The sequence below is a fragment of the Exophiala xenobiotica genome (assembly GCF_000835505.1).
Source record: "Exophiala xenobiotica strain CBS 118157 unplaced genomic scaffold supercont1.7, whole genome shotgun sequence".
Taxonomy (NCBI): Eukaryota; Fungi; Ascomycota; class Eurotiomycetes; order Chaetothyriales; family Herpotrichiellaceae; genus Exophiala; species Exophiala xenobiotica.
Window position 1 is genome coordinate 905,712 of NW_013562488.1, and position 13,619 is coordinate 919,330.

Genomic DNA, 13,619 nt, shown 5'->3' on the forward strand with positions numbered 1-13,619 from the left:
TGTCCCCGTCTTATGCGTCCTATACGTCTCGCCTGCTACCGGAAAGCCGACTCAGCGTTGCAATGGTGGGCAATTAGGAGTCGCATGTTGAGGTAGCGCAACACATCTGCTGGTGTTGACGACAGCCGCTCTGGCAGCACTGTTTTGGATTCTCCTCCCATCCCGTTGTGTGTGCCCCAAAAGGGGGTCAGAAGACGATGAGTCGCGAGTGACTGTTTTTAAAAGCGGCGCCGTCATGGTGAGCGTCCCGTGAGCTCAGAGCAGGCAACATCCTTGGCTAACTCGAAAAGAAACAGCAAAAGTCTTCTATGGGTAATCCATCGGGCCAGAAGGTGCATGGCTGAGCAGCTGATTGAGACGCCTCGAAATGAGATTGGCTATATCGGAATCGGGGCTCACTGGCGAGACGATATATAATAGTCGTGACTTCGAGCGGTGCTGAATACTGTGTTCTTAATCATCCTTACAATCCAGAAGAAAAGTAAGGACCCCTTCGGCCAGATCGAGCAGTGCAAGGCCACTTTTTATCTTGAGATCTGAGCGAACCTGAGTGAAGGCGTAGCATTTTCGACGTGAAATGACGAGCACCGACGAGGCAACAGCCACAGTCGCCGCCTGAAGCAGCGTTAAAGAGAGGACGTGGGTGGACGTCATATCTTTAAAAACGCGCCGGAAAGCGACTCCACATTACTTGCATGCGCTTCATTTCATCCATCCTCTTTACTAAATCATCTAATCAATCAACCGCTCACTTCCACGAGCAACAACTTGTCCTTTTCTCCTTGACTCTCTTCTCATTGCTCTTGTACACTACTTGATCTGCAGTACTAATACCGATACCCTTCGAAAAGCAAGGAGTTCCGGGACAGTCGATCTTTCACCATCACCTTGACCACGACCTAGAGATCTTCCTGTTTCGGGAACAGCTCTGTTGCTGCGAAACTATCAGAACAACATCTTGCACGATCTGGGCCCGTCCTGACAGCTTTACATATTCGGATTCCAAAGGCAAATTCTCAAGATCAATACCTCCAAAACCTGGCCACAACGCAGGTGGGATTCCGAGGCTGAACAAGGCTGCTCTCCGCTGATGCGGCGTATGCTGCAACATTACGGCGGTTAGCGAAGATGGGAAGGGTAACGAGGAAGGCACAGGAGAAGCACAAGGTGTCTCTGGTAAGTCAACTTGAAATTCACACAGGCATCTCGCTGACCTTGCTGTGACAGTCGCCTGCGGTATCAGAGCTCGTCCAGCAAGTTTCCACCGTCCCACTCGCAGAATTACCCGCACTCTTCAGCGGATGGTCGCAGAGATGGCCTTATCCTCGTGGCGACCTGAACAACTGGATTGAGCCTCTTGATCGCTTCGACACTATCCTGGAATCCTTCAATGCAAAATATGGCCTGGATAAAGGTCCGCAGACAATCCCGTTCGGCATATCCCTGCTCCTTGAAGGAAGCCCCGGTGTCGATGAAAAGAGACTGAAAGAGCTGGGGTTTGGTCCAGAAGGTGACAGAGAGCTGGTCGAGGCGATTCTGGTCTTTTCAAAGTTGCTGGTGGAAAAATGTGCCAACCGAGCTGTCTACAACAGCACCGATCGGTTGAACGATCTATTGAACACCACCTCTCTTTCGCTCCTGCACACCACTCTGCGCATCACCTTCTACCTGGCACAGCGATTCGCGGATCGGTCAATTGCTCAACAACCGATGACGAACAAGTTCTATGACTTTGACCATGAACGCTTGAAGAAACTTGCGGCCCCTCTTGGACCACAGATGTCATCCAGCAAACGTGGAACATTATCCCCGGTGAAGACCACAAAGTCAAAAGAGAAGGTTCAGCATGGGGCCAAAGCCAGACGAGGCTCGTCTACCGTCAACCCGAATGACTTTCGTTCTCTCTGCAAGGACATATCCAATCACAAGGACGGGGGCAAGGCAACACCTGCGCCTGAGCGGGATTGGCAAGCATGGGCACACGTCAAAGTCTCCTGGTCGTCCCAGAGCTCCGAGCAGCAGAAATCTACGAGCGAAGAACCCTCCCAGATCTCGGAGACTCCTTCAACTCCCACCCCAATCAGACAATCGTCTGCACTTGGCAGAATTGACACCAGCGGTTCACCCAACGGAAATGCTAGTCACCAGAGTCCTATGCAACATGACTCAGAGGACATCATGAAGCATGTCGAGCTCTCGCCGACAGAATTAGCAAGTACTTCGATCGAGTCCATACTGCGTGACCAACCAGTGGACATGCCACCAAAAGCACGATACGAGCTGCTGCACCAGCTTCGTGTCGCCTATGGTTTGATGACCTCACCCAAGACTCGAAAAGAATTGCTCGCCATTCGGCTCCTCGCAATCATCAGCCTGGCGAACGTATTGGTGGAGGCTGAGTTCTCTCGGACAATCCTTCCCATCGAGCATGGAGTGAAGACTTACGAATTAATTCAGCAACTCGTCAGTCTAGTCCACGACACGAAGAAGGGTCACTCGTCCGTTTCTCTGTACCTGCAAACCCTCGCCATGGAAACAATGGCCCAGCTGGCTCATTTCAGATCATTCGGTTCAGACATCAATGCCGCCTTAGGAGCTGGCTCTTCTCAAGGCCTTCTATCTCAATTGATCATGAAAGGCCTGAACGACATCGCGCAGGACAATGACAGTACAGATACGCCTGTTGGAGATGATTGGCGAGAGGCGATCTTTTCTATGCCGCGAACTCTGATCGAAGTGACTGGTCACCACGGCCGATCTAGTGAGGCTGTCATAGCTTCCAGCTTCATCACCACATACTTGTCTGGCTTCGATGTCACGACTGGCAAAGCTCTCCGTGTCCACTTGCGGATGCTTGATTTCATCAAGATGTTCTTTCACCATTTCAAGGATGGCCTAACCACTCTCCTAGCAAGCAACGCTTTCGAAAATATTAGTAATCTTCTCGGCAAGTTGGTGAATAGCGCATGGACTATGCTTCAGGCGGGTGAGGGTATCCCGGTGCAGTACAAGACTCGTGCAACCGACTATGAGATTCCATACATGCATCAGCAGATCATCAGATCAGTTGTCGACATGATCAACGACATTAGCACCCATCAGGGTACCCAAGCAGATCGAGTTCTGAGAAGTTTAGTCGACTCTCAAGCTTTGCTTCGTGCCTTCCGTCTCGTCATCGATCATTTGGCCGCTTTCGGTGCACACACCTGGAGCGAAGTTGTCAAAGCCATCTGTGGATTCCTCCACAATGAGCCAACCAGCTACACTGTCATTTCAGAAGCAGGTATCATACAGAGCCTATTGGAAACTGTAACCGCCGGTCAGAAGCCTGCAGATACACAACACCCAAGATTGGTGTCGTCGGAACCCGAGAATCGGCCGCAGGGTATCCCGCCGGTACAGGACGCAATCATCAATGTGTCCCAGATCTTTGGCGCCATCTGCCTGACAAGTACTGGTTTCGATTATTTCAAGGCATCTGGTGCTCTAGAGAAGTTCTTTGAAATTTTCGAGTCGCCGGCACATGTCAAGATATTGGGGGATGCCACTGTATTCGCGCTCCTTGGGTCGACTTTCGATGAACTTGTCCGCCATCATCCAAACATGCGGAATGCAGTTTTAAGCGCTGTCATCGTCATGCTGTCTCGTGTCCGTCACATCAGCAGATCGCTCGCCGTCGATTACGGTGCTGGTCCCAAGTTATGGCTTGGTTCTGAGGATGGACTTACGCCCTGCGGTGGACAAGCTGCTCTTTCTCTCGAAGTCGTACCGCCACCATCAATGAATGCTGGGGGCTCTCCGCCACCTCAGGTGCTCGAGCTTCCCAATGGAGACAAGTTGAGCCTGAAAGACCCGATTTTGCCACCGAGCATTGCGTCTGGAACCCCTCGCGATGAAGACAACCACGGCCTCACAGCAAACGATTATGCCAGACCTGCCATTGGGTTCTTGGTTACATTTTTCGAGAATCAGAGTCTGTGCAACAGCTTTCTCGACCACGGAGGTTGCGATTTGGTTTTGGACTTCGCGACGCTACCAAGCTTGCCGGTTTCGAACATCCCTTTCGATAGGACTACGGGCATGTTCCAGGAATTGGCCGCGGCCATTCACGTGATGGCAGAATGCAAGCCTTCCATCGTCTTACCTACATTATCAGATCGTACACATTTCGCCTGCACCGAATTGAAGCACTTCAGCCAGTGTCAACCAAAAGATTGGTCAAGCTACTTCGGTACACTGGTCAAACCGACTTCCGCGCTTGATGAGTCCTCATCCGCTTCCAATTCTGAACACTCAGGCGTTGGAGCAAACGGTACAAGAATAGTGAAAGCTCTGATGGCTGTCTTTAGCCTGGCTCAAGTTCTAGCTGAGGTTTTCAATGCTCCTATATACAACGCGAGATCTCCTCAGAATATGCTCTTCACTCAGGTCAACCTTGCGGATATCCTTGCTGATATTGCAAAGATGATGGGCGGCATTTCCGCTGCTTGCTACCGGGAGGATATCGCCATCCAAATTGACTTACCTGAAGGCTGGGCTTCGGAGACTCGACCTGAGCATTTCTCTACAGGTGATGACGAAGTGGATAAGATCCTGAGCGTCCGTGGGAACGGCACACTGCTCCACGAAGACTCAACTTCTAGCACATCAGAGAACAATGTCAATGCAGCTGTTGAAAGCTCAAAACTGGCTCAAGAGAAGGAGACGCCGGCTTTCAAGAATGTCCAGACTCTTCGGTATCTTCTTGTTGAAACTCCAGCGGCCATCACAGAATTTTTCTGTCGCTTGGGACGTGCCATCACTGGCCGGCGACGACCTGACACATTCTCTCGTCAGAAGACTGCTTTGGTAGCAAAGGCACTTGCCTCGGCTTACCTGACTCAGATGCAGCCATATTTCCTCGGTCCCATGGCTTCTGAAAAGAATACCGTGTCTCGATTTGGCTATCTTGTGATCGCACTAGATAGCGTCCGCCGCAGTTTCTATGACGACAGCCATTCGAATTCAGTGCCGATACCACATCCAGCTAGACAAAGCTTCGTTATCGAGGCCTTCCGCGAAGCTGGGGGTATTAAGAGCTTGACCTCGATTGGAACAGATTTTTTTGACCAGTTGAAGTCGTGCAAGGTAGATCATTCCATGTTCGCGGCCAACACCGGTCTCAAGATCTGCCTTGATATCCTGGATGAATTCACCAACTCAAAAAGTATCATGGATTCGGCTCAGTCAAACGCCATGAAGGTTACGGATCCAACCAAGCAGGTCTGGTTCATCCCGGCCCAGGTTCTGGTCAATCTGCGCATGGAGGCTCTGCCATTAACCCGGCTGATCTGGGACAGTGACTACGCGGATCAAGCCTCGAGAGATGTGGTTCAAAAACTGATCTCTATCCTAAAACACGTTCTTTTGGGCGACCATGAAGGCGAGGCAGTTCAGAAGGATAATAATGTTCCTGTTTTGGCACCATTTTCGCCCAGAAAATTGGTCATTGATCCCCAAAAAGTCAGCATTCTCAAGGATAAAGGTTATGACGAAGACCTTGCTCGAGAAGCACTGTATCGCGCCAACAATCAGCCAAACAACACTCTCAGCTCGGCGGAAGACTACTGCAAAGCTTTCAAGTCGAATCCCTGGCGCAGAAGACTGCCGATACCGAATGAGGACGTCGACCTTTCTGCGACCGCACGGGACACGCCAGGCGTCATGAGCCCTCCGTCGAATCCTCACAGTTTGGCTGCCGCATTGGTGGGCTCTCCTTCCAGCGGGCTCGTTGAGGCGACTCTTGCGGAGGTCACGAATAGTGCGTCCGATCCGAACGACATGGAGGACGTTGTGAGTTCTGGGCCTCAAATGTCATCCGCGTCTACACATCCAGGCGGTCCCGCACTGACGGGGTCGTCTGCCATGGACATTAGCAATATATTGAATGTTGAAGATGCTCAATCCGAGAGCCCTGATCGCGCGGACACCGCACCCTACTCAGTCGAGACACTTACTGAAATCAGGTCGGAGATTAGGGAAGATCTGGCCGATCGATGCAACAATATCCTCAGCAATCACCCAGACTTGACTTTTGAGTTGTCGGACCTGATCATCAGCACCTATAAGGACATGCGGTCCGAACACGCCAAAGGTTACTGGAGAATAACAATTGATATCCTGTTCGGCGCGCTCCTCTCAATGGAAGTCGGAGAAGACATCAATGAGGTCCGTGGGAAGAAGATTGCTGCTGCTGCTCACCTCGTTGCCTTGCTCATTCAAGAAAATGAGGTTTTCGAAGAGACACTTAGCATCTTCCAGGAATCGTTTGAGGGTCTCTTGTCGTATCTGCGACTGCCAGCGTCGAATGGACAACCTGGTGAGGACTCTTACCCCTGGGTCGCGCCAGTCTTGTTGATTGTCGAGAAAATGCTTTCGAGAGATTCCGAGCCTGCCGAGGTCAAGTGGGATCCTCCCATCGACCTCGACTCCAGCAGCAAAGCAGAGCTTGCTCCTGTCACTGTGCTTGACCTCGATGCGAAGCTAGAGCTGTTCGAGATCCTTGTGAGCATACTGCCACGTGTTGGGAAGGATAAGGCAATGGCTCTGGCGATAACACGTGTGCTAGTCATTCTGACTAGATCTCGCGAAATCGCCACTCGACTCGCTGAAAAGCGTAACCTCCAAAGACTGTTCCTGATGATAAAGCAACTTGCCAATGGAGTTGGTCACCGACTTCAGAGCTCTTTCATGATTGTCTTGCGGCATATTGTCGAGGACGATGATACCTTGAAGCAAATCATCCGGAGTGAGATTAAAGCGCTGTTCAATTCTCGAAACACAAGAAGCCAACTCGATACTACGACTTATGTTCGAGAACTTTACCATCTCGTTCTGCGCTCTCCAGATCTGTTCGTCCAAGTCACAAACGAAATGGTCAAACTATCATCATGGCAGCCCCATGGAGGTGGCGCTGTCGGCCTTGCGCTCAGAGAAAATGCGGATGCCAAGTCAAGCGAGGAGCAGAAAGCTAAGCCAGGTGAATCTTCGAATGAGACCGAAGATGTCTCTATGCAACCTACAGCGACTGTTGAGGCACCCAACGAATCGCCCGAGACGCAGAACAAGAGCAAGGCCCCAGAGACCAAACCTCCCGTGGTCGAGCATCCAGATGGAGTCGTTCACTTCATTCTTTCAGAGATTCTAACATACAGAAATGTCGAAGACAAGGAAACTCCCCTTGAAACGGTAACGAAAACGGAGCCGACCCCGGAGCAGGCTACCCTGTCAGAAACATCTGATGATCCGGCGCCGGTACGGATACTCCAAGCTCAATCAAAATCCGAAAAGGCGAAGTTCAAGCCCGAAGAGCACCCGATTTTCTCCTATCGATGTTTTTTAATGTATTCCCTGACCGAGCTCCTGCATTCCTACAATCGTACGAAAGTTGAATTCATCACTTTCAATCAGAAAGCGGATCCAAAGGCGGCGACGCCTTCCAAACCTCGAGCAAACCTCCTCAATTATTTCTTGGACGGCCTTATCCCCTCCGGTTATGTCGACAAAGAGGACTCGCTGTTGTTCAGGAAGAAATTGCTCACCAGTGATTGGGCCATCAGGGTCATCGTTGCGCTATGCTCCAAGACTGGCGAATCGGGAACGACAGGACCAGCGCAACGCTTCTCCGTGCAGCCACAAATTGACGATGTGAACAATGAACCGGATTTACAATATGTGCGGCGCTTCGTTCTCGAACATGCGATCAGATCTTACAAGGACGCCATCTCATCGAGCGAGCCCCTGCAGATGAAGTACAGCAAGCTTCTCTGTCTGGCAGATATGTTCAATCGACTCCTGACAAAGCCAGCTGTGCCCGAAGGTTCTGCTGGATCTCAGAATACCTCGTACAAGGTCCTGGCACGGATGATGTTCGAAAAGAATCTTACAGCAGTTTTGATGAGCTCGCTTGCCGAGATTGATCTCTCATTCCCAGGATCAAAGAGAGTTGTGAAATTCATTCTCCGACCACTACAGGAACTCACCACTCTGGCCACCAATCTTAGCCTCAATGAACCGGACTTTGTCAATTCCGTTAGTGCGAGTACTGAAGAAGACGTTATTTCTTCTGCCTCTTCTGTCTCCGATGTTAACGAGGAACGTGAAGAGACTCCAGACCTCTTCAGAAATTCTGCTCTCGGTATGCTTGATCGCGACCGAGAGTCGGAATCAGATTCCGAAGATGACGACGAAGACGAGGATGAGGAGATGTACGACGAAGAATACGACGACGAGATGGAGTACGATGATGGCGTTGCAGGCCCCAATGACGACGAAGCCGTCAGTGATGAGGAGGTAGATGAGGGCATGGGCCCGGAGGGCGAGATCGAAGGCCTTCCAGGCGATGTGCCCATGGACATCGAATTCGTTGTCAATGATCCTCACATGGACGTCGACACAGACGAAGATGGCGACGAGGACGAGGACGATGAAGATGAGGACGATGAAGACGAAGACATTATCATCGAAGAAGATGATGACGACGAGCATGGTGAGATTAATGGCGATGATGATAATGACAGCCTCAATGATACTCACAGGAATGAGGGCGAGTGGGAAGACGAGGACGAGGGTGACGAAGATGATATCAGCCAGGGACAAGAAGAGATGGCAGGAATCACCTTCGAAGGCGACGACATGCGTCTCCAGGGGCAAGGCAACCTCCCTGCACCCGGCGTTCTCAGCAACCTTCTACGTGTGCTTGGTGATCACGATATGGATGGACCGCCTGGCCATGCCCACCACATTCCCCCAGATCTCATCGTTCCTGCTGCAGACAATGGAGAACCTGGTGATGAGGATGAGGAAGACGAAGATGACGAGGACGGTGACGAGATGGACGAGAACGACGAAATGGATTACGGCGACTTTGACCACTTCTTAGCCGGTGGCGGAGATGACAGTGAACGGGTCATCTGGGAAGGTGCTCAATTCCCACCCACACGCCGCCTCCCTCGACATTTCCGCGGCCCGACGCATCTGCGTAATTTCGTCGGTCGCGTCCCGGGAACGGAAACCCGAGAGGAGTTGCTGGCCATGAGAGCCGCAGGTCGACTTCCACAGCACGGCAGATCTGGAGCTGATGATGGAACAAACCCTCTATTGAGGAGACCTCAACAAGACCATTTTCGCCAGGCGCGAGTCCAGCCGTTGGGACCAAACTTTTTCATTGCACCCGGAATGGGGGATGCTGGTGGACTGGCCGGTTTCCCTCCTTTTGGCGCCGCTGTCCGGACATTTGTCCGCCCGGGTGAGACAATCGAAGCAGGCGGTCATGGTGCTATGCTTGACGCCATACTTCAAGCGCTGCACCGTGGTGATCGTGGACCTGATGGTCGGTTCTCGATTGCCATGAATGCACCTCTCACGGAAATCCAGCACGTCCTACAACCGACAATTGGCCACCGCCATCGCGCTCCGGAGGATTCTTCACGTGCTGGAAATTTCGTGCCAGCACTCACCATGACAAGATGGCAGGAAGAAGCCCGTCTTCTTTTCGGCAACACCTACGTCGAGAAGATCCAGCGTGTCCAGTGCCTAATCATGTCACTTTTGGTTCCTCTTGCTCAACAAGAAGAGAAAGAACGTCGCCGCAAGCGGGAAGAGGAGCAAAAGGCCGAACGTGAGGAAATCGAACGACTGCGGGTGGAAGCAGAACGCCGGCAGAAAGAAGAAGAGGAGCGTGAAGCCGCAGCAAAGGCTGACGAAGAACGTTTACGCGCCGAGGAAGAAGCTGCAACCGTAGCCAGAGGTCATGATGAAAGTGGCTCAGAACATGATGATGGCGATACAGAGCCTATGGAAGATGTTCAGGCCCACGAAGCCGAAACTGGTGAAGAACATGCAGAAGGTGACTCCGCCGAATCGCAACCTCGCGTCTTCACTACCATCAGAGGGCGCCGGCTTGACATTACTGGGCTCGACATTGACAATGAATACCTCGAAGCTCTGCCAGAAGAGTTGCGGGAAGAAGTAATCATGCAACAATATGCGACTCGACGCGAACAGGCCCGTGAACAAGGCAATGAGTCTACAGCCATCGATCCAGACTTCCTCAATGCTCTTCCTGAAGACATTCGAGAGGAAATTCGACAGCAAGAAGCCCATGCCATACGCCGACGTGAACGAGAAACTGCCCGTCGACAAGCTGCAAGCTCTGGTGCTGTAGCACAGGCAGAGGAAATGGATAACGACACGTTTCTTGCGACACTCGACCCAGCTTTCCGTCGTGTCATCCTGGCCGAACAGCCGCCTGAGATTCTGCGTCAGCTTGATCCAAGACATGCTGCCGAAGGCCGGGCTCATGCTAGGCGCCTTTTCCAGTATACCAACATGGGAGAGCGCGACGGCCGCGAAGCTCGAACAAATGAGGATGGCGCTCAGCGCGACAACAAGCGCCAGATCATTCAGATGGCTGACAAATCTGGCGTTGCCACTCTACTTCGGCTCATGTTCATACCTCAACAAGGGTCTCTGCGGACCAATCTATGGCACATTCTTCGAAATATATGCGGAAATCGCCAGACACGTTTCGAGGTCATCAACCTTCTTCTCGTGGTTCTCAAGGAAGGATCAACAGATGTGAGTGCGGTTGAACGCAGCCTTGCCAATCTATCTTTGCGTGCCAAAGCAACTGTTGGACAAAAGACCCCGCAACCTCTGAAGCGTACGCTTTCGATGCAGCCCGCTGGTGGCATTAGTGAAGGGGTCACGCCTCTGGTTGTTGTGCAACAGTGTCTCTCGGCATTGAAACAACTCTGCCAGAACAGTGTTCACACCCGCACTATTTTCCTGCGTGAAGTTGATATTAATCAAGCTTCGAAGAAGGGCAAAGAAAAGGCCAAGCAGGTCAAAAATGTCAAATATCCCCTCAACGACTTGATCAGCCTTTTGGACCGCAAACTGATTGCGGAGAGCTCGTCTTGTCTCCAATCGCTTGCGGAACTACTTTCCGCGGTAACTCAACCGTTAGCTGTCCTGCTGCGTAAAGACAAAGAGAAGGCATCAGAAGAACAGAAGCATGCTGAAGGTAGCCAGACGGAACAGCCCTCAGGCCAGGCAGAACAAACCGAAGCCGCACAAGGCGGAGAGACACGAGACGTTGAGATTAGAGACGCCCCGGCCGCAGCTCATGATGGTAATGAGTCTGGAACCGCAAGTGGTGTAGCTCAGCAATCGGACCTGGGTGAATCCTCCGCTAAGGCTGACAATGAAGACACAAATGGCGATGAAGCGAAGTCGAAGAAACCGTTCGAGCCACCGGTCATATCAGAGCACAACTTGCAGCTCATCGTCAGCATTTTCGTCGCTCCTGAGTGCAACAGCGACACTTTCCATTCGACTCTGGAGACGCTTTCAAGCCTTTCATGCATTCCAGGCACGGCTGTAATCTTCAGCAAAAAACTGATCAATCATGTCGAGCATCTGTGTCAGTCGATCTGCGCCGATCTCGACGAGCTACTCCCACAACTGAAAGAAGCGCAGTCAATCACAGATCTGCATGCGGTGTCCTCTACGAAATTCTCCCATGGAGGATCTGACCAAGTCAAGTTGCTGCGGGTTCTTCAGGCCTTGGATTACCTCTCTGCCTTCAAGACAGATGAGGAAGAGACAGAAGACAAGAGCGTTGCCAAGAGTGTAGTCGCCAATTCGTACGACAGTCTTGCCTTGAGGCCTCTGTGGGACAAACTGAGCGAGTGCTTGACGACAGTCCGAGATAAAGACAACATTACCGGGTTTGCTACGATTCTTCTGCCTCTCATCGAATCACTCATGGTGGTTTGCAAGAACACTTCTCTTAAGGACTCCATGCTGGCCCGGCAAGTTCGGGAGCAGTTGCCAGGAAGTCCGGCCCCGGAGACCATGGACGAGATCCAGGAACTTTTCTTCAATTTTACCACAGAGCATCGCAAGATCCTCAACGACATCGTCCGTCAGTCTCCCAAGTTGATGCAAGGCAATGGCAGCTTCAGTCTACTTGTGAAGAATTCCAAGGTGTTGGACTTTGACAACAAACGCACTTACTTCACCAAACAGATTCATTCTCGCCTCCATCAACAGCGGCACATCCAACCTCCATTGCAACTCAATGTCCGTCGTGACCAGGTGTTCTTGGACTCGTACAAGGCCTTGTATTATAAGACTGCTGACGAGATGAAATATGGCAAACTCAATATCCGATTCAACGGCGAAGAAGGCGTCGATGCTGGTGGTGTCACGCGAGAATGGTTTCAGGTTCTTGCTCGAGGCATGTTCAATCCTGATTGGGCTTTGTGGCAACCTGTCGCAGCTGATCGCACGACTTTCCACCCCAATCCTCTGAGCTGGATCAATGGGGAGCATCTTCTGTACTTCAAGTTCATTGGTCGCATCATCGGCAAAGCACTACACGAAGGTCGTGTCCTCGATTGTCACTTCAGCAGGGCTGTTTACAAACGCCTTCTTGGAAAAGAACCTAACCTCAAGGATCTTGAGTCAATGGACCTCGACTACTATAAGAGTCTGGTCTGGATCCTTGAGAACGACATTACCGATGTCATTACAGAAGATTTCTCAGTCATCGAAGAACAATTTGGTGAAGAAAAGGTGGTCGATCTGATTCCCAACGGACGAAACATTCCTGTCACCGATCAAAACAAGCGGGAATACGTCAATGCCCAAGTTCGCTATCGTCTAACAACATCGGTTCAAGAACAGCTGGAGAGCTTCGTTCGAGGTTTCCACGACATTATCCCTGCCGAATTGGTTGCCATTTTCGACGAACAAGAACTCGAGTTGTTGATCTCTGGTCTTCCAGAAATCGATGTCGACGATTGGCGTGGTCATACCGAGTACCATAACTACACCGCCAACAGTCCTCAGATCACCTGGTTCTGGCGCATCGTTCGAGGCATGAGCAATGAAGAACGTGCGAAGTTGTTGCAATTCGTCACTGGTACAAGCAAAGTCCCCTTGAATGGTTTTAAGGACTTGGAAGGGATGCAAGGAAATACCTTGTTCAGTATTCACAAGTGAGTCGACTCCATCCCATTTTGTCTAGACAGCCACTAACATGTTTGCAGGGATCCAAGCCAAAACCGGCTTCCTACTAGTCATACTTGCTTCAACCAGCTTGATCTACCAGCTTACGATGATTTCGACACGCTCAAGAGCAACTTGATGACAGCGATCAATCTTGGTGCTGACTATTTCGGTTTTGCTTGATTGCCATATGTTTCGGGGTATGCTGGCCACAGTCTTGGTGGTAAAAATCGGGAGAAAGTTCCCGAAGGGGCGGTCTTGTGTGGTACCGGCGTTTATGGGCAAACATGTTGCTAGAGAGAGGCAACAGGAGCGTGAAAAGAGGCTAGCAAGGACAGCGGGTTTACCAAAAGTTGAGAATGGTTATGGCCACTGGTATGGTCCCAGGGTAGCAACATGAACTGAGCTGGAAGTACTCCTGGAACGAGATGTGCAGATCTCGGATTCGGAGTCACGATTCTTCTTTATGGGTCATCCCGCATAGATAGCTTAGCTAGTGAACAATGCATCAGAACAAGCTGGCTTCTACGCTACAACAAGCCACAAGGAATCATAATTGGAGT

At 51.2% G+C, this 13,619-nt stretch overlaps 1 protein-coding gene across 1 annotated transcript; it reads left to right on the forward strand.

Moving 5' to 3' along the window:
• The first annotated feature begins 708 nt into the window (after positions 1–708).
• On the forward strand, positions 709–13,603 carry PV05_11042 (uncharacterized protein). The gene is made up of 3 exons (XM_013454491.1): positions 709–1,176; positions 1,228–13,046; positions 13,098–13,603. The coding sequence occupies exons 1-3, from the start codon at positions 1,129–1,131 to the stop codon at positions 13,237–13,239; spliced, it is 12,009 nt and encodes a 4,002-aa protein (XP_013309945.1). The 5' UTR covers positions 709–1,128; the 3' UTR covers positions 13,240–13,603.
• The last annotated feature ends 16 nt before the right edge of the window (positions 13,604–13,619 follow it).

What these genes read in the sequence shown, in the direction of transcription:
- PV05_11042 (XM_013454491.1), top strand. Translation starts at nt 1,129, where the DNA reads ATGGGAAGGGTAACGAGGAAGGCACAGGAGAAGCACAAGGTGTCTCTG. An exon ending in AGAAGCACAAGGTGTCTCTG is followed by an intron (nt 1,177 to 1,227) that starts GTAAGTCAACTT and finishes TTGCTGTGACAG; the next exon opens with TCGCCTGCGGTATCAGAGCT. An exon ending in ACCTTGTTCAGTATTCACAA is followed by an intron (nt 13,047 to 13,097) that starts GTGAGTCGACTC and finishes ACATGTTTGCAG; the next exon opens with GGATCCAAGCCAAAACCGGC.